The sequence below is a fragment of the Vombatus ursinus genome, unplaced genomic scaffold, assembly GCF_900497805.2.
Source record: "Vombatus ursinus unplaced genomic scaffold, bare-nosed wombat genome assembly UNPS02014793.1, whole genome shotgun sequence".
NCBI classification, from domain to species: domain Eukaryota; kingdom Metazoa; phylum Chordata; class Mammalia; order Diprotodontia; family Vombatidae; genus Vombatus; species Vombatus ursinus.
The window spans coordinates 11997122-12023518 of record NW_020954571.1 but is presented as its reverse complement, the minus strand read 5'-3'; the positions used below and the strand labels follow the sequence as shown (position 1 = coordinate 12023518).

Below are 26397 nucleotides of genomic sequence, written 5' to 3'. Positions count from 1 at the left end.
AATGACCTCCCCCAAAGTGGATAAGCTGTCTGGGGAAAACTGAGAGTTGGCTAAAATAATTGACCTTATCCACATGGGGTATCTAGGAGTTATCACCCCCATCCCTAGGTGAGGGGAAGGCAGAGGAAGGAGGGAGTAGGAACCTGGGCTCACCCCGATCTGCACATTGTGGTTGGAGTCAATCAGCCAATTGACATTGGGAGGTCCCTGCAGGATCAGCACAGTCTCCAGTGTGGGAGCCAGATTCCCCGAAGGGCAGCTCAAGTCCATCTTCACCTCCACTGTCTGAGGGCTACAAGAACCCCCACCCCAATACCCATGTAATTAAGCATAAGGAGAAGAGAACTCCTGGGAGAATTTGTCCTGCCATTGGGAATTGGGCAATGGGACCATTCCATGAAGGTTGGTGACAGAAATCATATGTGAACAAGTTGGAAAAGGAGCAACCCCAGGGGATGGGTGCAGGCTGTGACAAGCTGATAAAGGAGGAGTATAGTCACTGGCAGAGGTATTGGACCTAGGTGCAACAAATGCTACCATGGACACACAGGAAGAACTCCAGGGAGACGAAAGGGGTACTTGCAACCCTGACCAGACTGGGGCACAAGGTTGGGGCCCCTGGGTCAGCTACATTACCTGCTTGAGGAACCCTGTGTGACCTTCAGAATGTGAGCCACTTTCTTGCCCAGCCCCTTGCTGAAGCGGCAGCCTCTGACCCCTGGTGCAATGGCCTTCCATGTTAGGTGGTTGCCCATGTCGAAGTTAGACTCCGGGACACATGGGAATGTAGATGCTAGGGCTGGGGAGTTGATAGACAAAATAGGGTTGACAAGGCATCCAACCGGCCATGCTCAGCTGCCTCTGACATACCCACAATGGGCTCAGGACCTCCCAAAGGAGCACAGATCTTCTGATCCAGCTCAGCTACCAGCATTAAGGAAACTCCAAGAACCTCAAGAATGGTTGGAGGGCCAGTCAGTGAAAGTCTTGCCCTTCAGACAATAATGTCAAGAGTCCTTGACAAAGAGTCTGAAGACCTGGGTTCTAATCATGGCCCTGCTACTAACTTGCTATATAACTTGACCAAATCATTTTTACCTCTGTTGATTTTAGTGTCTTCACCTGCAAGATAAGGGTTTATTCTAAAATATCTACAAGGGCTTTGCAATTTCTATGCTTTGCATCAGGGAGGCTGCTGGAGTGTGGAGTCCTAGAGAGTGCTGACATCATGAACTCTGCTGACATGGACACTGGATCAAGAATCAGAAGAGTTGGATTCAGCCAAGCTGTGGCTCTGCCACTTCCTCTGTTCTTTCTGATTACAGGGCAAAGAGACCTACTTTAGTGCAATTCAGAATACGTCAGTAAAAAAAAAGTTTATTCCATACACTAAACTACAAGCCTGGGCCAGGAGAAGCAACAGTTGGCACATACAGAAGTGTGTCTCTATGGGTCAAGAAGGCCTCTGACGATGAACCATTTCCTACAAGTACTTGGACAAAACACGCTTGGTCATGCTGGTTCACAATGGGACAATCATTGGTCTTGGGGACAGTTTGTTGGGTTTCCAAGGGAGTGGCTACAAAGACTTTCTAATCTGCCAGCCTGATATTGTCTTCAAGGGTCTGAGATAGGGTAGACTCTGTCTTCTGAGCCATAGGTAAACATGAAGGTCAGATGTGACTGTTTAACACATTTTAAAGAAATGGAAGTTACTCTAAAATGGTATTATTCATGTCAAGAAGAAGAAAAATAGAGCATCTCCCTCTGCCACCACACTGCAGCCATAATATTAACTTTCAGCAAGTTGCTTCGCCTTTTTTCCAGGTCCCAGTTTCCTTCATCCTTGAAAAAACAATTTGGGGATGGGGAGAGATAGTGTTGAAGAAGACAGTTTCTAAGGTCTTTAGCAGTGTCTCTTAGCACTGCTACAAGAAAAGGGGGTGAGTGTTGGAGGAAAAGAAGATTGTGCCTCAAAGAGGCCCCTCTCTTGAGGAAGCTGACCTTGACCCACGTGGAGGATGATGCTCTGGGGGTCATCCATCTCTGCATAGGAGGTAAGGTCGCCATGTGTCCTCTGGGCCCAGTTAAGGAGCTCTTCCTTTCTGGAGAAGTCTGGTAAGACACTGTAGTCGACATACGCTTCTTTTAAGAAGACCTTTGTAGGATCCTAAGGAGATGAGGGAAATTCTCAGAAAGTTGTTCTTCTAAGCAGAGGTATTCTGTGGAAAGGCTGTCAATACTGAGAAAAGCAGAGCCAGACCTAGGGTGAGGTGAGTAGAGTTTGACCCAAGGCATAAAAATTTAGAAGGTACTGATAGCTCTTTCAGCAAGGTAGAAACAACTGAACCTAGCAGCTAGTTAGCAAGAATGATTAATAAAAATTGGAAGCTACCAGATAGGTTTCTTCTCCAGGGGCTGCCACATTGTGGTCTCCATGTGAGCTCCTTGGGGCAGCTAGGTGTGCAGTAGATAGCACACTGGCCCTGGACTCAGGAGGACATGAGTTCAAATCTGCTCTCAGATACTTGACACTCACTAGCTGTGTGACTCTGGGCAAGTCACTTAACCCCAATTGCCTCATATTAAAAAAAAAAAACACAAGTCATGTGAGCTCCTCTGCTTGGGAGTAGTCTTTCTATGTGTCAGGGTCTGTGGCTCACCCTCAGCTAAATGTGTCTTAATGCAGCAGGAGCTGGATTGGAGCACTACCCATGGAGTCAGGGCATTTTTTGGCTCTACGGGGACAGATACAGGCCCTGGTCCCTTGCAGGACATCCACCTACATTAAAAAGTTGTAGGTACTTTTCTATCCTGCTTTCCTGAACATGTTTTGTGAAATTTACCCTGGGGCAAGGAAACCTGTCAGTTCCAGCTCTGCTGAGGGGACCAGACAACTGGTCTGTAAATCAGAGGCAGCAGATGGGGTGGAGGACAAACAGGGGTGTTCTGGAGCCAGCTTGAACCAGAGAGCCAATTGTTAAATTTTCAGTGTGACTGTTGACACCTGGGAAATCAGAAAAAGCTACAAATCAGGGCTTGCTTTATTGTTTTGTTGATTGTCCAGACTTAAGAAAGTGTTGGAGAAAATGTTAATATTATGAAACTTAAAAGTGTGTCTTCAAGGGAAAGTCAATTGTTAAACATTCACCAGCACATCCCTGGACAATATACAACCAGTTCATAACATCCCATCACCAAAGTGAAGAGTCTGACCTTGTCCTTTTCAACCCCACTTCCCAAACTGCTCCCTGGGACTTTCTTCCCCGCCTTTAAAAGGCTCTGAGTGTCCATTTTAACCTGACCTCATATGAATGTTATGGGATGGAATTTAGGGATGGCCCTGAGCCTTGAACCCTCTCTGAAGGGCCCTGAAATGTATCTTTGATGAACCTCTCCAGCCCCCTTTCCCATCCCTATTCCCCAACTCTGTAGGGGCTAGGGCCTAGGATGAAATGGGAGAGGGAGAGATTAGCAGGACGGCTAAGGGGGGAGAGGCTCTTTCAATCCTTCGATACTCATTTCCAGAGCACCTACTGTCTGCCCATTGGGAGAGCCTTGTGCTAGCTGCCATGGGAGAGCCAGAGAAAGGAAAGTCCTTGCCTATGGGGAGCTTCCTGTCTACTTGGAGAGCTAAGAAAAGAACAATGCCAGACAGAAGCAGCCCAAATGCTCTCTAAGTGGTATGGACAGAAGTACAGCAAGAGTTCAGAGGCAGCAGTGGCCTCTCATGGAGGGGCCTGCCCTCTTAAGCAGGATGAATGAGATTTAGAAAAGGAAGAATTTCACCTGAGGAGGGACAGCTGAGGGGCAGCTAGATCAGAATCTTAAGGGCCTTCAGAACCGCCCCCCAATGAGGGATGAGCAAGAGGAAATGAAGGGGGTCAAACAACAGACTGAGGAGCTATGCTTTAAAAATGAGGACAGAGGGACAAGTGTCTGAGGCGGTTTGGAAGCAGAGATGGATTGGATGACTTCTGGAGGCTCCTTCTGGTTGTAGGGCTATGTCTAGATTCCCCTATCTCCCAAATGGACCTGCTTCCCTTAATTTCTGCCCTCTCTCATCTTTGACCACTTGCCCTAACTTCTCCTCCCCCCCCCACCCAGACTCTAGGGGTCTTAGCATTTTCTGATTTATAGAAGGGGAGCAGGGAGTTCTCATACTCAAGTCCTCTGGTCCACAAAGAGATAGGCAAGCCCCATACAGTGTATCCATCCCTTTTGAAGGTTTGCCTTGGGGTTTCTCCTTAACCCTCACCCTTACAGCCCCCACATCTGTTACATTGGATCAAGGCCAAGGGTAGAGAGGAAGCTGAGGGGGACCTGTCATGGGGAGACCTTGGTTGTGTGGCCCTGTCCTTTTTCAGTCGGACAGCTAAAGAAGCGGCTCTCAGAGGTGATGCTCAGGGCCCTGGTCGAGTGCCACGTGTTACATCGGATAGTAGTCACTGCTCCCGCCATTGTCTCTCTGTCCAGGGTATTATTAGCCACCAAGAGGAAGGCGTTTGGCTGCTCCCCTCCCCTGGGCACCAGGCCCCATGGCCCCAGCTGGAGCCAGAGTCAGCTATCACCTTCCTGCCCTGGGCTTCAGGCCCTTTCTTATGTCGTCTGCGTCATGCTCGGGTCCCTGCTGGCTCAGGACTCAGATCACTCACCAGGGCAGGGGCAGGCTGCCAGCAGGCAAGGAAATTGCCCAGGGAGGGCTAAGGCAAGGGAGTGTGTAGCTCCACATGTCCCAAAAAGCTTTGGCAAAAAGCACCCAGTTAAGAGCCCTGGGGTCTAGTTCTGTCTCTGCCATGGAGTGACCTTGAACAAGTCCATGCCCAGATCTGGGCTTCAGTCTCCCCATCTAATATGATGGGATGATGGGGTCAAACTACAGGACTTTACCTGTCTGGTGAAAGATAACAGACTCTGATTTGCCATTTACTGTCTGATTCCCCCTCCCACTCCTGAACACATACCTTTCAATCTGTCTCTGACCCCTTTCAGCCTTTCTTCCCATTTTTCCTATGGTTTTTCTGTCTTTTCCTCCTTCTCTTCCTGGCCCATATCATCTTTCCCTGCTATGCTTCTTTCTCTCTGTTTGTTTTTTTATGTCTTTCTACTTTCTCCGTCTCTCATCTCTCTCTGTCTCTCTGTCTCTGTCTCTGCATCTCTGTCTCTCTCTCCTCCTATCTTATGTTGTTTCTTCTGAGAACAATAGCTGCTAATATCTGTTGGCAGGGGGTAGCAATTTTAGCTGTGGGAGACAGGGAGTTTCACTGAGCCTGGAGGACAGAGACTGGGGTTCTGTCCAGTTCTTCCAGACTCTCCCTCAGCACTTGGCTTCAGAGTCTGAGCCAGCTGTTCCTCAGTCCCCCTGTTTATGTGCCTCCTGGGTGTGTATCTTGTGTCTTCTGAGTGTGTTTTCCACAGTTTCCCCTATTAGATTAATTGGTCCCCAAGGGCAGCTTTGGTCTAGTGGAAAGAGCATTGAATTTGGAATCAGTCAATTTTCAATTCTGCCTCTGATGCTTATGGGCTAATGTGATTAAGGACAAATTACTAAACTTCACTGGATCTCAGTTTCCTCAACTGTAGAATGGGGATAACAACACCTGTAGAGCATCTACTTCATAAGAAGATTGTTATGAGGCTCAAATGAGATAATGTTTATCAGGTGCTCTGTAAACCTTACAATGTTACATAAATGTTAGTTTTTATTAGAATGTAAGCTTCTTGAGGGCAGGGAATGTTTTTCTTTTCTGTTGTCTTTGTATTCCCAGCATATGGTATAGTGTCAGGCACATAGTAAGTGATTTAAATAATGCTTGTTGATTGATTTATTAGTGTAGAGCTGTCCAACAACAGAATGTGCTGCCTTTGTGGAATGAACCTCCATGGGAGGTTTAAGCAGACACTGGATGACCAGTCAGAGATGCTGCAGAGAGCATTCTTGTCCTGGGTGAAGTGTTGGACTAAATGACTTTTAACGCCCATTTTTAACACTGGTATCCTGAGATTCTTTGAGTCTATGCTCTTATGACTTTTTCTCCTTTTTCCTTTCACCCTTCCTCCCCAACCCACCCCCAAGGGCTAAGTCTAGAGCTGGTATTGGAGGGTCTAACCAAGGATGAAATGAGAGTGAGGGGTTTGGGGAATCTCTAACTAAATTCAGTTTGTGTGAAAAGGAGCCCTAGCAGTCACTATTTGGAGAGACAATAATAATCTTTCCCATTTGTGCTGTGCTTTTTAACCTTTTCAAAAACTCTCATGTCTTGCTTAGAATTTTACAGAATCACCTCACTGGGACATTGAATGCATCTGGTCCAGGGGTTCTTAATTTGGAGTATGGAAATTTGTTTTTTTAAACAAGTTTGATAACTGTATTTCATTATAACTGGTTTCCTTTTTAATCCTATGTATTTTATTTGATGCATCTAAAAATATTAAATAAATGATATTATTATTTATAATATTATTACAATATATTAACATATAAAATTATAATAATATATACATATTAAATAAATAAAACGTTATTCTGAGGAATCCATAGGTTTCACCATATTGCCATGGGTCCATGACACCAAAAAAAAAAAAAGGTTAAGAACCTCCTAATCTAATCCAACCTCATTTGACAAGTGAATAAACTGACTCCCCGGAAGGGAATATGCTTTGTTCAAGGTCACAAAGGGAATTAACGATCATATGAACTATAATCTCATTTGATCTGGCTCTATAAGGTAGGTCAGGCCAATATTATGGTATTTGCTTTCCTGGGAGCAAAAAAAAAAATAGAAGAGTATGAAAAGATTTGGGACAGTGAATAATAAGACAGAGACCCAGGGACATAGAGATATACCTTAGTCAAGGCTACAGCCAATACTTCCTCCCTGCATCTGTCCAGATGGGACATACCTGTCCCTCTTGCCAAACCTCCCACGACTCTTGCCCAATGCCCTTACCAAGGAAAGGCTGACTGGAATTCCTGGGGCCTGCAGCAAGAGGTTAACGTAACCCTGGACATTGAGGATGACATGGACATCTCGGGGCTGTGGGACATTCCCCTTGCTGACCTGAATGGTTAGCTTCAATTCTGAGAAATCCTGGGAAAAAAGAGATAGACAGAGAGACAGAGACAAAGACAGCAGTCAGAGCTCAAATGGCAACCAAAGTTAGCTGTTCTGAGCATACAGTGAGAGACTGTCCCTCTGATTTCTGGGGATGGATTCCCAACCCCTTCCCTCACTATGCCCCTGGCACTGCAGTTAGCTGAACCGTCTAAAGGAGGCAGAGTACCGGAGACTACATTGGACTTGGAGTCAGAAAAACTGACTTTGCCCCTCATTTCCTGTGTGACCATATATCAAATGGCAGGGGTGGGACAGGGAGCTCCGGGTAGACAGGCAGGGGATGCCCAGCACAGAATACTGCATAGAGCGTTGGGTGTGGGCGCTGCTTGGGATGTTTTTGCTGAATTCTTTTTCTTCTTCACAAAGGGAGGGTTAATCTGAAGGGAGGCATTGAAATGGTTGTGATATGAAGACGGAAGGCATCAAGAAAATGCATTTAAAGATAAGCTGAGGGGGATTAGACTAGATGATTCCTAAATTCCCTTCCAAATCCTGTGACCCTATGGTGGAGAATAAGGTGACCCCTTTAACTGGTCCTAAAAAAGATGTGTATATATGCATCACAATGCACACACACACACACACACACACACACATATATATAATATACCTGCATGTGCACATATACCAAAATATATACACCTGTATGGACCCAATATACACATATGTACATACATGCACCCGTATAGACACATACATGTGCACATACATATACACGTGTGTACATGTGTGTACAAATATCATATAGCCATGGTTTGAAGCCTGTTTGTATGGTGTACATGCATGTAATTATACATGTGTATTATATACACATAAATAATTATTCGTGTGTGGGTATATATGCATTTACATACACATATGCATATGTGTGTACATAGGTTGGGGGCTTTCTTTTTTTTGCTTTGTTTCTACTGCATCAAGGTACAGAGCCTTGCATACAGTAGGTGCTTAATGCTTGTTGAATGAATACATGAACATATACAGAACCAGCCCACAAACCCCCTCAGAAGTGGAAACAAAGGGAGATGATGCTCTAGCTTTTTTCTACACTGTCTTCAGACTTTTGGGGGCTGCTTTGGGTATTCATTATAACCAGATCTTGCTTCGATAAATGTGTAATGTGCAGTGTTTGCGTTAGGAAGATGCAATGATTTCCTGCACAATCTAGGTATCCTTGATCCCTGCTTTGTCCTAGGAATCATTAGAGAATCAATTGGAAGGTCTCAGGTCACTCCACTAGTAAAAATCTGAGCATGAACTGAGGTAATCTCAGAAGCTGTAATACCCAGTGTAGCCTGGTGAAGTGAGACTGGAACATGAGAATCCATTTGGCAATTACATGAGATTTTTTTGTTGTTCAGTTATTTCAGTTGTGTTCAATTTTTTGTGACCCCATTTGGGGTTTTCTTGGCAAAGATAGTGGAGTGGTTTGCCATTTTCTTCTCCAGCTTGTGTTACAGATGAGAAAATTGAGGCAAACAGGGTTAAGAGACTTACCAGCGTCACACAGCTAACAAGTGTCTGAGGCCACATTTGAACTCAGAAAGATGAGCCTTCCTGACTCCAGGCCCAGCACTCTGTCCAGTGAGCCAACTAGCTGCCAAATATGAGATTAGAGAAAGACAACTAGATTTGGAAGCAGGAAGATCTGCGTTCAAGTCTTGACTTCTGCACGTTCCTTAACTGCTCTGAGCCTCACTTTCCTGACTTGTAAAGTGGAGATAATCACATACGCCCTATATGATAAGAGGTAGCTGTGATGTAATAGATAGAGAGCTGGTCTTAGTGGGAAGATGTAGATTTTATTCCCCTCTACTCCCTGCTACATATTAGCTGTGTGATGCTGGACAAGTCACTAAAGTTATCAGTGCTCTAAGCAACTCTTAACCAAAAAAATATTTTTAGCATTCATTTTTTGGAATTTTGAGTTCTAAATTCTCTCCCTCTCCCCAGCCCCTCCCCCTCCCCATTGAGAAAGCAAGGAATTATATTAATTACATTAAGTTATTATGTTATGTTAATTATACATGTGAAATCATGCAAAACTTATTTCCACTTTAGCCACGTTACAAAACAAAACAAGAAAAATAAAGAAAGTAAAAAAATTATGCTCCAGTTGCATTCAGAATTCACTAGTTCTCTCTCTGGAGGTGGATAGCATTTTTCATTGTGAGTCCTTGGGAATTGTCATGAATCATTGTATTGACCAGAGCAGTTAAGTCGTTCACAGTTGATCATTATACAATATGGCTGTTACTGTGTACAATGTTCTGGTTCTGCTCACTTAACTTTGTATCACTTTATATAAGTCTCTCCAAGTTTTTCTGATACCATCCCTTCAGGTAACTTTTTAAAGGTGCAGTTAGATGGATGCAGTGGATAGTGCACTGGGCCTGGAGTTAGGAATAACTGAGTTTAAATCTGACCTCAGATACTTACTAGCTGTGTGACCCTGCGCAAGTCACTTAACTTCTGTTTCCTCAATTGTAAAATGAGGGTACCTACCTCCCAGGGTTGATGTGAGGATCAAATGAGATAATAATTGTAAAGCACTTAGCACAGTGCCTGGCACATAATAAGTGCTATATAAATGTTCATTATTATTATTATTAATAATTGGGTGGGTAGGTAGTACAGTGGATAGAGCACCAATCCTGGAGTCAGGAGGACCTGAGTTCAAATCCATTCTCAGGTACTTACTAGCTGTGTGATCCTGGGCAAGTCATTTAACCCTGTTGGCCTCAGTTTCCTCATTTGTAAAATGAGCTGAAGAAGGAAGTGATGAACCACTCCAGTGCCTTTACCAAGAAAACCCCGAATGGGGTCACAAAGAGTTTGACATAACTAATCAATTGAAAAACAACGGAGGAGGTGCCAACCTGCATGGGTAGAGGGAACTTCCACATCCTTAAAATCCCTATACCAATGAAATCATATCTTTAGTTCAGTGGTGTGCTGGTAAACAGTTTAACAACTGGTAACTGGTAAACTGGTAACAGTTTAACAACTGACTCCCCAAGACGGGGGAAAAGTGTACAAAGGACACACTTTTAATCTATTTTAGCAGATTAACATTTTTCATCACTTTCTTAAGTCTAAACAAATTAATAAAACAATCAATAATAAATCAATAAGTCAAGCCCTGATTTGTAGTATTGGAAGACTTTTAAGGCATAAATCCTCACACTGAAAATTTAACAACTGGCTTTCCAGAGCCAGCATGCCCCTGGTCTAGTTCCTATCTCACTCTTGCATTGGGTTGCCAAGATCAAAGCACCATTTTGTATAGCGAACTATTATTAAAGCCAACCAACAGATTTCTATTTAGGGCTTTTTGTGTGTCTGGCTTGGTATCAGGTACTGTGCAGTATACACTGAAGTCCATAACATGTGGCCTGCCAACACAGAGCTTTCAGTTTCCTAAGAGACAAAAATGAGGACCTTTATGGCACCATGAGAGGAATTAGAATTAAGAGCAGGAAAAGTTCAGGAATGGGGCACTGAGTGCAGAGTGGGGTACCACATCTTAGGAAGGACACTGCCAGGCTGGAGGCTGGTCATAAGGGGCAAAACAGAATGATGAGTGAACTCAAAACTGTGCCAAAGAGGGACTGGAAATGAAGGAACTGGGGCATAACTCTTACTTCCCTTACTCTTGGAGTCAGGAAGACCTGAATTCAAATCTGGCTTCAGACACTTCCTAGCTGGGTGACCCTGGGCAAGTCACTTAACCCAGTTCCCTCTTCTGTAAAATGAACTGGAGAAAGAAACGGCAAAGCACTCTGGTATCTTTGCCGAGAAAATCCCAAATGGGGTCATGAAGACTCCAATATTACTGAAACAACTGAACAACAACCACAACTGCCAGTGAAGTTGGTTCTGTGTGCTGGGCCTTGGTTTCTTGAGCATAGCTCTAACAGATGCTTGGTAGCAAAAATTCTCCCCCCATCCCCCAACCACCCTCCCCCCGCCCCCCTCTGGGATCCCAGTGAGGCTCATGTGACTTCCAGAAGGGAAAATCAGACTCCAGACCAGGACTCCAGGCCCCTGCCTGACCCCAGGCTTCCCCCCTCCCCCCCACCCGGGCCATGTGGGCCCTCCGTTTCTATTTTTATTGCCCGTGTTTTCCAGAGACCATTGTCGATGGACCCAGCAACTGCGGGAAAGGGAATTTTGTCTCTCCGTCCCCTGCACATTGGGAGCCACTTATAGAAAGCAGCTTCCAGTAATTCTTCTAGGAGCGGAGCCATGCGGCTGGCCCTCCTCCCTCTCCCCTTCCAGGCCCCCTCCCACCCCAGCCCGGTCAGGAGCCGGCTGTCTGTCAGCCCCGACCCAGACACCACCAAGCTGCTGCTCACCCAGTGCCGGGACTCTGATCCCCGCCTCTTCTGACCCTGCAGAGAGGCCGCAGAAGGCAGGGAAGAAACATCACCGTCTAGCCCCAGCCAAGCCACAGACTCACTGTGCCACCTCGGGCAAGTCACTACACCTCTTTGGGCCTCAGTCTTCTCATCAAAAAATGGGAGCAACCACAAAAGCTCACATGTATGGAATGTTTTAAGGTTTTCCAAAGTGTTTTACATATGTAGTCTTACACATTAAAAGTAATAATAACGATAATAGCTAGCATTTAAATAATGCTTAAAGGTTTGCAAAGTCTTCTACAAATATTACCTCATTTTGTCCTCACAAGAGCTCTGGGAGGTAGGTGCTATTATTACCTTCATTTTATCAGTGAGGAAACTGAGGCCAAGAGAGGTTGAGAGACTTGACCAGCTAGTCAGTGTCTGAGGCCGAATTGGAACTTAAGTCTCCCTAACTCTAAGTCCAATGCTCTACGCACTGTCCACACTACCTCCTGCAGCCTGCTCTAGTAGAATATTTTGTTGTTCAGTCATTTTCAGTCATGTCTGTGACCCCATTTGGCATTTTCTTGGCAAAGATACTGGAGTGGTTTGCCATTTCCTTCTCCAGCTCATTTTACAGATGAGGAAACTGAGGCAAACAGGGTGAAGTGACTTGCCCAGGGTCACCCAGCTAGTAAGTGTCTGAGGCCAGATTTGAACTCAGGTCCTCCTGACTCCAGGCCCAGGGCTCTATTCACCGTGCTGCCGAGCTGCCCAGCAGAATAATATGCAGCCCCACTCCTGCCGACAAGGGTCATTATGAGGATGAGGTAATGTATGGGAACATTGTTGTTTGTTGTTGTACAGCATCAGGAAGGTGACGTCTTGACTTTCTAGTGAATTGGACGTAAGTAAGGCAGGGCTGTGCAAAGTCACCAGCCTCACTTTCAGGATGACTGGAAATGGCTCCGAATACTTCCCACACTGTAAGGGGATGTCAAAGTGGATAGAGCATTGCACCTGTCATCAGGAAGACCTGAGTTCAGATCCAGCCTCAGACACTTACTAGGTATGTGATCCTGGGCAAGTCACTTAACCTCTGCTTGCTTCAGTTTCCTCATCTATAAAATGGAGACAATAATAGCACCTCACAGAGCTGTGTGAGCAGAGGTGTCCAACACAGAATCATGGGCCTCTTTCAGAATAAAATGAAATTGGGAAATATTTAACAAAATAAAAATATAATAAAACACAGATTACATCACATTTTAAAACTAACTCAAGGGGGCAGCTAGGTGGTGCAGTGGATAGAGCACCAGCCCTGGATTCAGGAGGACCTGAGTTCAAATCCGACCTCAGACACCTAACACTTACTAGCTGTGTGACCCTGGGCAAGTCACTTAACCCCATTGCCTAACCAAAGGGGGGAAAAAAAAACAAAACTAAGTCAATATGTGGTCCACAGGGATCCCTATGCATAAATTAGTGGCTCCTCTTTCTGTTTTAGTTTAACAACACTGGTAGTAAAGATTAAATGGGATAATATTAGTAAAGATACTTCTCAAACCTTAATGTGCTATATAAATGCTAACTTATTTTTAGCTATTATTTTTGTCACTGTTGTTGTTATTGTATCAGCTAACAGCATAGTGTAATAGAGAACTGACCTCTAAGCCTGAAAGACCAGGGTTCAGGCCCTGCGTCTAATAATTAATGGCTCTTCTCTTGGTGGAATTGTGAACCAACCATTCTGGAGACCAATTTGGGACCATGCCCAAAGGGCTAGACAACTCTTCATACCCTTTGACCCAGCAATATCACTACTAGGTCTGTGTCCCAAAGAGATCAAAAGGAAAAAGGAAAAGGACCTATATGTACAAAAATACTTATAGCAGCTCTTTCTGTGGTGGCAAAGAATTGGACCCTGAGGGGATGCCCATCAATTGGGGAATGGCTGAATGAATTGTGATACATGATTGTGTTGGAATGCTATTGTGCTGTAAGACATGATGAAAGGGATGGGTTCAGAAAAACCTAGGAAGACTTATATGAATTGATGCAAAGTGAAGTGAACAGAACCAGGAGAACACTGTACATAGTAACAGCAATATTGTGGTGATAATCAACCGTGGAAGATTTAGCTGCTTTGATCAAGACAATGATCCAAGAGAATTCTGATGGACTTGTGAAGAAAAAATCCACCTCCAGAGAGAGAACTGGTGAAGTCTGACTGCATATTGAAGCATAATTTTTTCATTTTCTTTATTTTTCTTTTGGTAACATGACTAATATGGAAATGTTTTGCATGACTTCACATGTATAATTGATATCACATTGCTTGCCTTCTCAATGGGTAAAGGAGGGGCTGGAGAGAGGGAGAGAATTTGGTACTTAAAATTTTTAAATGAATGTTACAAATAAATAAATGATAATTTTTTTTAAACTAGTGGTTTGTGTGACTCTGGGCAAATCACTCAACCTCTTGGCTCTCTATGTAACTCTAAGAGTTACAGAGAATGCCAATCTGTATTGGTAGAGGGAGTATCCTCACCTGGGAATTCCCTATACCACTGAAATCACAGAACTAGTGCCTCCCTATTCATATCCCCCAGTTGGCCCCAGGGGAGGTGGCAGGAACAACCCACTCCCTTGCCCAAGGACTGGAAGGAGCCTTTCCTGATCTGTTTTTTGACACGATTGGCCATTGTCATCAAGAATGAGTCACTGTCTCATTAATCAGAAAATCCTCAAATCTCAGCATTTCCAGCCAGTGTTGTTCAAGGAGTAGGAACTGCTGGAATCTACGTAAGAGCTGAATCAGTCCAACTGGCCTGGGTTTGTGAGGAGTGAGTATGCTGAGGCTGTCTTATCACAGCTCAGAACAGGGGGCCCGACTGGAACCTATGAGACACCCGACAGTGGTTTCCTGTCTCCTGTGGGTCACGATGTGACTCGGTGGGCGCCTTTAATGGCACCCTGCCCCTTTGCTTATTCCTGGCCCTGCCCCAACAAGAAGCTTCCCAGAACCATCAGAGCTGGGAAAGCCAGGCCAGCCAAGGGCCCATCCATCTCCTGGTGGCTCATCTGCCTACCCCAGAGGGGAAGTCACCTTCCCTCAGACCCCCTAACCAAGGACTTTTATTGGCTTTGTCCAACTAGGTCACATATGAAAAACTCCTATAAAACTTATAGGACTTTAGGGAATCTCCAGACTCCATGAAGGAAATTCTCTCTCCTTCGGAGGATGGCCTATAGAGGAGGCCTCAGGTCAGGAAAGGTCACGGGACCAAGGACTCCCACAGACTGTGGAACCTGGGGTCAATCAGCCTTCCTTCTGTATCTTGCCTGGAGGGAAGCAGCTGGGCCCCTGCCCAGATTCCCAGAGAGGATCATAGGACTTAGAGCTACAAGAAACCTTAGCAGATGTGCAATGGATGAACAAAATGTAAGCTCCTTGAGGACAGGGACAATTTCATTTTTGTCATCACATGCCCATTATAGCTCCAAGACTAAGAGACTGAGCAAAAACTGCCCATCAACGTTTCTGTGTCTTCCCCCATTAAAATGTAAGCTTCTTGAGGGTAGGAACTGTCCTGTTTGCTTGTATTTGTATTCTTAGTGCTCAGCACAGTGCCTGATGCAAAGTAAGTGCATAATAGATGCTTGTTTGAACTATCTATCTATACATCCACTCATCCATCCATCCATCTGTTTGTCTGTCTTTTGTCTGTCTATCAATGGCAAGAACTTTTTCCCTTGTCTTTATATTCCACAATGCCTGGTATATGGTAGGCACTTAATAATTGCTTGTTGATTGATTAACTGTCATCTGACCTTACCAGTCCCAATTAGCCAACAAAAAAAACCTATTTAGTTAATGATAGCACTCAGAAAATTGAGCAAAATTTGCATCGTTTGCAAATGATTTTCTGGTGGATATCTTGGTCAGATACCAAGATACCAGATCTTGGTCCATGGCAATGCCCTCACTCTGGGTCATCAAAGCCTGGCAAGAACAGCTGGTTGAGGTTCCATTTACTGTTGAGAGAGGGTGTCGGGTTGGGGGAGACTTCCCTTGAGCATGCTGTAACAGCTGGCCCAGCAGCCAGCTGGTCAAGGGATTGCTCACCTTTGGAAACCTCAGGTTGAGGACATGGACTTCCCGGGTAGAGTTGGGGGGTTTCTGGCCCAAGCAACCCCAGGAGACCTGATTTGTGGTGTATGTCACCTTTCCTGTTTCAGAGTCCGGGAGCTCCAGGGTGCAGTCAGCTTTCTCCAGAGGACCTGTTAGGGAACATACATAGTCACCTTTAGGGCCAGTGTCCTAATCTGGGCAGGGAGGGAGAGATGGGTGAGGAAGGAGGCTGGGATGATTGGGGACTATGGTCCCTGCTTTCAAAGAGGAAAACGTCCTGGAGCAAGGAGTCAGGAAGCCCAAGTTCTAGTCCCAGTTCTGGCTCAGAAGCATAACAAAGGATTTTTTTTTAATCTACAGCCATAACAGTTGAGGAGAGGCAGGGAGAGAAGTATGATGAGCCCAGAGGATAGTTCATTTACTAGTGGAGTGGACAGCCTAGGTTTGGAAGCAATGTGGTATAGCAGAATGCGTGCTGACTCTTGAATCAGAGGACCTGAGTTCGAATTGTGCTTCTGATCCTTTCCTAGCAGTGTGCTCTTGTTGGGCAAGTCAATTAACCTCTTTGAGTCTCAGTTACCTCATCTACAAAATGAAGAGGGTTGAATTAAGTGACCTCTAGGGAACCTTCCAGCTCTAGACCTGTAATTTTTCTCTTCTGCCCTTCCTCCAGCCTCAACACTACTCCTTTGCCCTTCTCCTCAGCCTGCTTTTCCTCACAGCCCCTGTGGGGTCAGGCAGGGGAACATTGGTATCCAGACTCCCCCCCCCCCGCCCCCGCCACCCCAGTGATGTTTGGGACAAATCGCCAGCAGTCTTGCTTTTGTCTCATGACTCTGGGCAAATCACTTCATCATACTGAAGCCTATTTTTCACCTCAATAAAATGAAATTAAAATCTCTCCCCTGCCTACCTAAGAGGATTGTAAGGGTCAGCACATAAGAAGTTGGATATGATAGTATTTCCTAAGCTTCAAGTCATAGCATTTCAATGGTAAATGTAAGGAATTAGGAATATCCATATTACATGACTTCAATGCACAATTTGCACCTGCTAGGTGGGGCAGTGGATATCGTGCTGGGCCTGGAGTCAGGAAGACCTGAGTTCAAATCTAGCCTCACAAGATTTCTAGCTGTGTGATCCTAGATAAGTCATTTAACCTCTATCTGCCTCAGTTTCCTTAACTGTAAAAGGGGGATCATAATAGCATATACCATACAGGGTGGTTGTGAGGCTAAGAGGAAATCAAATGAGATAATATTTGTAAAGCCCTTAGCATAGTACATCATAGGTGCCTAACAAATGTCTATTCTCTAATATGGAAATTTGGTTACTTGATTGCACATATATAACCTGTATCAAATTGCTTACTGTCTTAGGGAGGGGGGAGGGGAAGGGAGAAAATTTGGATCTAAATTTTTTAAAGTGAATATTAAAGAACAACCAAACTGGGCATACCCTTTGACCCAGCAATATCACTTCCTGATCAGTATCCCAAAAAGATCACAAAAAAGGGAAAAGGACCCACGTGTACAAAGATATTTATAGCAGCTCCTTTTGTGGTGGCCAAAAATTGGGAAATGAGGGAATGCCCATCAATTGGGGAATGGCTGAGCAAGTTGTGGTATATGAATGTAATGGTATACTATTGTGCTTTAAGAAATGATGAGCAGGTGGACTTCAGAAAAACCTGGAAAGACTTGTATGGACTGATGCTGAGTGAAGTGAGCAGAACCAGGAGAACGTTGTACACAGTAACAGCCACATTGCTCAATGATCAGTGCCATGAGCATTTTCTTGGATCACTGTACTGCTGAGAAGAGCTAAGTTATTTATGAAGTCATTTGTCTTCTCAGCAACACAGTCATCCTAGACAATTCCAAAGAACTTGTGATGGAAAATGCACATCCAGAGAAAGAAGTGGTGGCATTTGAATGCAGATCAAAGCATACAATTTTCACTTTATTTTTTGTGTTTTTTTTCCTTTTAGTCTGTTTATTCTTTCACAACATGACTAATATGGAAAAATGTTTTACATGATTGCACATATATAACCTATATCAAATTGTTTACTGTCTTAGGGAGGTGGGAAGGAAGTGAGGAAGGGAGAAAATTTGGAACTCAAAAATTTTTTAAATGAATGTTAAAAATTGTCTTTATGTATAATTGTAAAAAATAAAATATTGTTTACAAAATGAATGCCTGCTCTTTTCCCTTCCTTCTCCACCACCCCCTCCTGCCACTGTACATCAAGGGTCCAAGAATTCTGAGTCTGTTTGCCATTTCTTCATGCTTTACATTGAGAAGATGGTAAGGAAGGTGATAGGCAAGGGGGGGAACTGTTTCTCCTAAATTACTAAAAGTGAACACTATGTTAAGGGAAGATACTAGTGTCAGGAAATTGCAACTCAGTGGGTATATGGATGAGGATGTGAGTCACTCACACATGTGTGACTGGCCCAGGCTGTCTCCAGCCCGAGGGTTGACCCAGGGTCCAGAGCACCCAGGCTTGAGAGAATCATGACTTAGTTTCTTAGTCTTGAGTGTTTTAACCCATAAGAGGCAGTGGAAGTTTCTATCTCTGGGACTGGGTAGTTTTTCCCTCTTTTCACCCATTCTCTGGGGCCCTGGAGGGCCCCTGAAAAGGAATAAAAATGCCCTGTAGGCTGAAGGGAATCATCATCAACTCAATCAGTATCAGAGCTGGGAATAGAATGGAACAGGTCTTCTAATGACAGCTCACAGAACCATCCACAATCCAGAGCTTTGCATGTAGAATGGACTTGGGATTTCACTGGGAACTCATTAGGGAATTCCCAATAAGGAAACTCCCTTCACCAATGCAGATCACCATCTGCTCTGCAACAAGTCTTTGGCAAGTTGTCTGGGCCACAAAAAGATTAAATGGCTTGTCCAAGGTCATACGGTCAGTTATATGTGAGCAGTGAGACTTTGAAGCCAGACTCTCCAGATGCTTAAGCCAGCTCTTTATACAATATACCACCCTGGCCTCTCTTTTTGTCTATTAGTTACTAATTCGGTATCTGGTGAACAACGCCATCAAAACCCCGAATGACCAAAGGGGAGGGAAGTGGCCCAGTCTCTAACTTTGGGTCTAGAGTTTTGCCCAAAAGGATCTCTGAACTTTTTTGGTCATGTACTCCAGCAATAAAAAACAAAAACAAATTTTGAGCACACACTTTCAATATTCCTACATTTACATATTTATAAATTATTTAGTATACTTCTGCTCTAGAAATTATGTACATTATAAAACATAAAAATAAAAATTGAAAAAGAATGAGAGATAAAGATGAAATGATATTAGGTTCTAGGGTCAGTAGGGAGCCACTGGAATTGATTGAGCACAGAGCAGAGACTGAAGAGAATGTCTGGATTGGAAGAGGGAGAGATTTAAAGGCGGGGAGACCATAGGAGACTATTGTAATAGTCCGGGAGAAAGGTGATAAGCACCTGAACTGGTGTAGTGGCTGTGGGAGAAGGGAACTCTGGGAATAGAGGGAACAGAGCTCAAATTTCAGATGTTGAGGGTGGAAGGGAGCTCAAATTCCAGATGTTGAGGATGTTGGGAAGGGAGACATGACATGATTGGGCATCTGTGTGAGATGAGGGAGGGTGAGGAGTCAGATATGATGCCAAATCATTACCCTGGGTGACCAGAAGGATGGTGGTGCCCATGACAGTAATAGGGAAGTCCTGAAGAGGGGTGGCTTTGGAAGAAGGGGAAGAGGAAGATGATGTAAAAAGGAGATCTCTGATGCATATTTGCAAACCATTCATGTTTGCTTGGTGCAGTGGATAGAGTACCAGGCTTGGACTCAGGAAGTTCATCTGAGTTCATTGGACCTCAGACGCTTAGCTATATGACCCCTGGCTAGTCACTTAACTCTGTTTGCCTCAGTTTCCTCATCTGTAAAATGAGCTGGAGAAGGAAATGGCAAACCCCTCCAGTATCTCTGCTGAGAAAATCACAAATGGGGTCATGACTGAACAACAACAAAACAAAGACATGTTTGCTTATCTTGTGTGACTCTGCCCCAGGCCTTCTGCCACAAAGATGAGGGGTGATCTCGTGGGTAAGGGGTGGGTATGCTGGATGGAGTTTCACAAAAGCATCTGAGCAGCAGCGGTTGTAGGTGCAAAGGTAGCAGTTAGGTCATGACTCCCCTGAGGGTCCAGTGCCTGATTCAGAAGGGGAAAGGTGGGAGTTTGCATAGCAGAGGGAAGTGGCAGAGTCAGGGAATGTGGGGGGGATAAGAGACCTCCTGGTTATGTTGGAGACAAACCCCTTGATTGGCTACCAAGGGAGGAGTGGAATTTGACCCATTTTCCTACCACCAGATTGGTAGATCCCATAACCCTTGAGTTCACATCAGCACCCCATTTTGGAGGCCCCCCAGCCACCCCCCAAGACTTCCTAGGGGAGCACTAAGTCCCAAATTTGTCCTCTCCCAGAGACACTCCTTTAACTACATTCTAAGCTAGCAGAGTGTTAAATCATGTTGGGCAAGAAAAAAAAAGCTAAATGTGATGGAGAAAAGAAATGCATGCCTCTTACGGGACCAATCTGATGGTCATGCTGAGACCTGGGTTGGGTGACAGAGACTGATAATCTCATCCTAACTCCACCACTTCTTGCTAGCTCTGTGACTCCCAACAAGACACAACTCCCGGCCCCTCCAGTGACTCCTCTTAAAAACGAAGCCAACATGGTCTCAACCATTCCTTTCGCCTCTAAAAACTCAGTTCTCTTTCTTACTTTGTACCTTGGTGTCCTTCTGAGCACATACTCCAGTGCCTGCTACACAGAACTAAACCCTTGTTGATAAGGATGAGACATTGCCGAGGCTGCTCACTGACTCTTTTAACACCACTAAATGGTGGAGATAGTTCAGGGTGGGACCCTGATTTTTTCTGCTGGGTACTAGCAAAATGTTAAGGATAACCATTCCAAATGTGTAGTTTTCAAGACCCCTAGACCTCAACCAGCAGACATAAGAGGTGGAAGGAGGCCTCCTCGTATAGACACTCCATTAACTTGGCACTACCCTGGGCCAGGGATGGGGTGGGGCACTCCAATTACAGTTATACCTACCAAACCACAGCTGGCTGGAGAGTTACAATTCCAGGCCCTGCCCCAGTGGCCCTGCCCGTGTGTCAACCAGATGCCTGGCTGGATGGAGATATGCCTGCCTCAGAATGACAGATAGGTATCCTGTCTCCACCCCCACCCCCCCAAACACCCCTGCCTTGTCTGAGGAAAAGAAGAATTGTTGTAGTGTGCTAACCTAGCACACTTTGGATCACATAACTAGAGCATAAAGGGACTTCAGAGGTCATTTAGTACAATTACCTTTTTTTACAAACGAGGAAAACTGAGGCACAGTCACACAGGCCGGGTTTCTAGGGCCATCTCTTCTCCCCACAGGTCAGCAGGGCTAACAGGAAAGAATGCAAGCTTCTTGAGGGCAGAGACTATTTTGTTTTTATCTTTGCATTCCTGGTGCATAGTAATTGTTTGACCAATGTTTGTTATTTAATTAATTGACTGACAGTGGGTAGGGAAAATACAGACAGAGGATCTTCTGTGTATGTCTTGTGCCACCAAGATGAGGGGGGAAAAGCTGTGCCTTCTTCTCCTGTTTCCCTCAGAGTGCTGGGCACAGGGATGGTACATAAGACGGCTCATCCAGTATTTGTTTTTGACTATTTAAATCAGAAGAAACACCAGTTGGGGGATGAGGGGGAGACTTTTGGCTTGGTTATTTGAAGGTACTGTTATATGCTAAATTAAAAAGATCTCTGGGCCAGGAGCCAGAAGTCCCAGCTTCCAGACGCGGTCTTGCCGTGTCCTAGCTTATGACTTTGGGCAAATCAGTTTTCATCTCTTGCCCTCAGTCACCCTATCTGTAGAATGAGCAAGCTGGAATAGATGACCTGGAAAGGCCTTTCCAACTTAAAAGGTCCAGAAGGGGACTAATGGATTCAGAGTCAACCCTATGGGTCACTTGGGAGAGAGCCCTTGAATGGGGAGCTCCCATCCCGGTTCTGCTAATTACTTCTGTGACCTTGGGCAAGTTATTTACCTTCTCTAGGTCTCAATCTAGTCTTCTGAAAAATGAGGTGGGAATGAATTAGATGATGTCTAAGGTCTTTTATTGCTCTCAGCTCTATGATCCCATGATACCAGGGAATAAGGGAAGTAGGAGGATGACCGGACTACATTCTGGGCCTCCCCTCACTGGGGCCGACAGGAAGCTCTGAGCTGGGAGGGAAGAGAGTGGAAATTTACTCTGCCAGGCATGGAAGGGGAGAGGAAGCAGGCCCCCTACACCTCGTCCTGAGGAATGCACAGAGCCAGGAGGAGGAGGATGGAGAAGGGGAGACTGTTTGGAAGTTTGTGTCTCCATCTTGTCCTGCTCACTTCCTGTTTTCTTCGAGATCAAAGATGGGCTCTGGTGGGGAACAGAAGCAAGCCTGATTGAGAGGGTGGGGGTGCATGGGGGATAAGGGTGAGAGAAATCTTCCATTGACCGCTGGACTTTCTTTCATCCAGCACCATATCCCTCTTCTCAGTGCCAGGGAATATAGACCTTTAGATACAGAAAAGTCTAGATGATGGTGCCCTCTAGGAAGAATTCCATCTCTTCACCAGGTCAATACCAACAGCACAGGCACCATCTTGATTGTCAGTGGCCAAAAGGGAAATAGCTGGGGACAGGGGCATTGGACACCACCCCGGTACCTAGAAATTACTGCCCAAGACTAACACATGTTAACACACAACAGGCCATTCAAGAACATTTCTGGCCTCTGTAGTCGTCTTTCAACTCTACAATTCTTGAGATGCTGTAAATCTAGAAGTGTTATGAATGAATGCACAAAAAAGCATTTGTGCTAAACACTGCTGGGTGTCCAGGTACAAAAAAGCAAGAAAGTTCCTGCCCTCAGGAGGCTCATATTCTAACGGGGAAGACAATACAAGTCGGGGAGCCAGACCCAAGGAAGAGTATTTTGGCTTAGGAAATCAAAGTGACTATGAGAGGTATCACAGGACAATTGACGGACACATCCTTTCTAAGAATGAAGGTGATGATTTGATTGCTAGTAGAGTGTGAAAAAAAATAACTAATATTTTTCTCTGTCTTCTCATCCCTCCTTCCCAAGCCTTTATACTATCAGTGAGGAGAGGCCCAGCTGGACTGCATTATGTAATGATCAGATAACAGGGCCAGCTGGGAGATCAGATAAGGGCCCATTTATTTTGGTCCTTAGGGGCTTTCTCGAATGCCTGCTCTCTCCCCCTCACCCTCCTCCTCCCCGCCACAGACGAGAATGGGGAGACAGAAGGGAGTGTGACGCCCCATCCTGTCTCCCCATGGCCAGTGGGGCCAGCCAGGGGGGACGGTATCAAAACAAAGCTTAATCACAATTAGGCAGGCACCAGGGAAACACGAAAGGTCTGAGGGAGGAGGCTTCTATGGGTAAGAGCCAGCCAGCCAGCGAGTGGGGTGACTGGAAACATAAGGGTGTTAATGATGCTTTGAGATCTGTCCATATTTGAATCAGACTGAACTCTCCATAAACTAATGTGTCCCAGCGAAAAGAAATATGGAGAAATAAATCAAAAAGCAATAGAGACTCAGCTCTGGTGGAAAAAGTCAGCAGACACAAGTGCCAGGCTGGTTCTGCCGCTAACTTGTGTGACCTAAAGCAGGTCAACTCTTCTGTCTGGGTGGGCACTGGCTTCCCCCTCTATACAAAGATGAAGCTGGACTGCATAACTTCCAATGTCTCTTCCAGCTCTAACAGTCTCAGTCCACAGAAAACACTCATTCCGTGCTGTTGACTGACCTGCTGATGGAGAGGTCGAACTAGAAAGGGACAGTGTGGCATAGTGGGAAGGGTGCTGGATTTGGAACCAGAGGATCTGGATTTGAATCCCTAGCTCTGCTTCTTACCATTCTGTGCAATGTGGGACAAATTGCTTCACCTAACTGGGTCTCAATTTCCTCAGCTGTATCTCAGAGTTGGAGGGGACCCCAGAGGTCATCTAGTCCAACCCAAACCTGACCAGAAGTCATCGCTATAGTAGCCCAAACAAGTATCATCTAGTCTTTAAATATTCCGAGTGAGGGGGATCCCATACCTCCCAAGGCATCCCATTCCACTTGTGGGTGGCTCTAATAGCCAGAAAATTTTCCCATACATTGAGTTTAAATCTACCTCCCCATAACTTCCACTTAACTGCTTCTGGTTCTGACTCCTGGGGCCAAGGAAATCTTATCTATCATCTACAGTATGGCCCTTGAGATATTTCGTTTCATCTCTCATGTGCTCCCTAAGTCTTCTCTAGGCTAAACATGCCAACTTCCTTCAACTGAGTCTCAAATGTAATGAATGGGAAACCAATTAGGTGTCCTCCAGTTTGTAAATGTCCTTCCTAAAATGTGGAACCCAGAACTGTTCTGGTGTGTTCTGACCAGAGGCAACACAGAGGGAATCACTTTTCTTGATCTTTCTGAACTTTTTAAACACCATGTCACATCATTAAATTATAATGAATATCAAGCGTGCAGTCCACTAAGACGTACTCATCTTTTGTGAATGAAATGCTGTCTAGCCCTGCTTTTCTCATCTTGAAGATGGGGCAGGATGACCTCCAATATCCCTTCTATTTTCAAATTCTATGATCCTAAGATAGCGATCTTGGGCTGGAGAGAGCAGAGAGATGGGGCGGGATGGTATGGTGGAAAGAACACGGGGATTTGGTGTAGGGAGACGAGTTCAAATGCTGTCTCTGACACTTAACTGCCTGCGTGACCTTAGGCAAATCATTTAATTTCCCTGGGCCTCAGCTTCCTCACTTGTAAAATGTGGAGAATGGATTAGATGACCTCAGTGGTCCCTTCTTCAATGGGGTGGAGACAAAGATTATGAGAAAAAGGCAGGTGAAGGCTAGAGAATATCCTAGGAGTTTTCTGATCTTCCCTTTGGAATGACATCAGAATAAAACTATCTCCTGGAATCTAAGCCACTTTGAAGAATGTCCAGGGGCAGGGGCTCAGGACATTGATTTCTCCCCACCCCACCCCCAAACAAAAAGTATTTCAGATACTTTCAGAGATCGAGGACCTGTTACCATCTAAAGCAAAGGTTGTTAGATTTCCGGGGATCTGTGAACTTGGATGGGAAAAAACGTATTTTTATTTTCACTGCTCTCTACTTAAAGTTTAGCATTTTTTTTCAATTATGATTCTTTTTAAAACATCACTCTGAGAAGGGGCTCAAAACAAAAATAATATCTGACATTTATATAGTACTTACTAGGTGCCAGGCATTGTACTGAATGCTTTACAATTGTTATCTCATTTGATCCTTGTAAATAGGTGTTATTGTTATCCCTCTGTTACAAATAAAGAAATTGAGGCAAATCGAGATTAAATGTCTTGCCCAGAGTTACACAGTGTCTGTGACTGGATTTGAACTCAGATCTATCTTGACTCCAAACCCAGAGCTCTACCTCTCTATCTCTCCACCTCTCTGAGGCACCACTACTGAGTTGCCTCAGGCAGAATCTTAGGTCACCAAAAAGGTTAAAAACCCTGTTCTGGAGAAATCTGACCCTGATGTCTGTCTCTGCTGTTGATTCTCATTTTAAATGAGAGAAGGGTATGGGATATGGGCAAGAAGTTGACCCAAAGGGCTCTGGCCCTGGTCCTAGGTACTGACCCCCTCTAATCTCTTTTTGGTTAGCTCAGGATGTCCTGGTCACCCTAAACCCCAGGTCACAGTGCTAGGTCTATAAACATGTTTATTTTCATTAGCAAGTAACTAATCTCCTACCTAAGACGGGGATAAAAGTACTTAAGAGATAGTATGGCATAGATACTTTCTGGCCTCCGAGCCAAAAAGACCTCAATTCAAATCTTGCCTTTAACTGGCTATGTGATCCTGGATAAGTCATTTAACCTTTTGACTCTAGGCCAAAAGAAACAGGCTACTAATCTGAATATAAGGATCACTTGCTGGCTACCTATTGACTTAGTTTTAAAATATATTATCTTTGTTATGTTGCAGTTTAATTTATTTTGTTAAATATTTCCCAGTTACATTCTAACTCAGTTTGCTGCAGTGTTGCAGGCAGCATGGGGCTATGGGGCAGTAACATATCTGCTCTAGGGCCTAGGGAGGTGCTGACTTATACTGGCAGAGGGAGCTTCCTTGCCTACATATCTATAGTGTACGTAGAAATATTATGTATTACACGAAAATATAGTTCCCTATACAAATGAAATCGCAAGTCTAGTCCCTATCTGGAATACTTGCATTATCTAGCTCACGAGGCATTGTGAAGGAAGTGTTCTTTAAATCTTTGAGGTCCAGATGTGTGATTTTATCAATGTAGAGAACTCCCAATGAGGAGACTCCCTCTGCCAATGCAGATCAGCAACCCTTTGGCCACTTAGAGTTTCAGGGAGTTGATTGGGCACTGAGAGGGTAAGTGACTTGCCCAGGGTCACACAGTCAGTGTCAAAGGCAGGGCTCCAACCCTGTTCTTCCTGACTCAGGAGCCAGTTCTCAATTCACTATGCCATGCTGGAGATGTCATGCAGAGGACATGTATATAAACCTTTGAACACCACATAAATGTGAAAAATTATCATCTCAATATTCTCCCAAGACACTTCTGGAATCTTCATTCCCTAAGCCTTTCCAGAAGCTGACTCTGTGTGTGTGTGTGTGTGTGTGTGTGTGTGTGTGTGTGTGTGTGTGT

The 26397-nt window shown here is 44.8% G+C and overlaps 1 protein-coding gene across 1 annotated transcript in view; it reads right to left on the bottom strand.

Annotated features, from left to right (window-relative positions):
- ENG (endoglin) overlaps window positions 1–26397 on the bottom strand; it is a 37090-nt gene that overhangs the window by 7298 nt on the left and 3395 nt on the right. Inside the window, exons 2-6 of the mRNA XM_027869438.1 lie at window positions 15594–15748; window positions 6951–7091; window positions 2005–2170; window positions 637–799; window positions 154–292 (exon numbers count right to left, since the gene is read on the bottom strand). Coding sequence (XP_027725239.1) covers window positions 154–292; window positions 637–799; window positions 2005–2170; window positions 6951–7091; window positions 15594–15748 — 764 coding nt within the window. The remainder of the gene's footprint in view (window positions 1–153; window positions 293–636; window positions 800–2004; window positions 2171–6950; window positions 7092–15593; window positions 15749–26397) is intronic.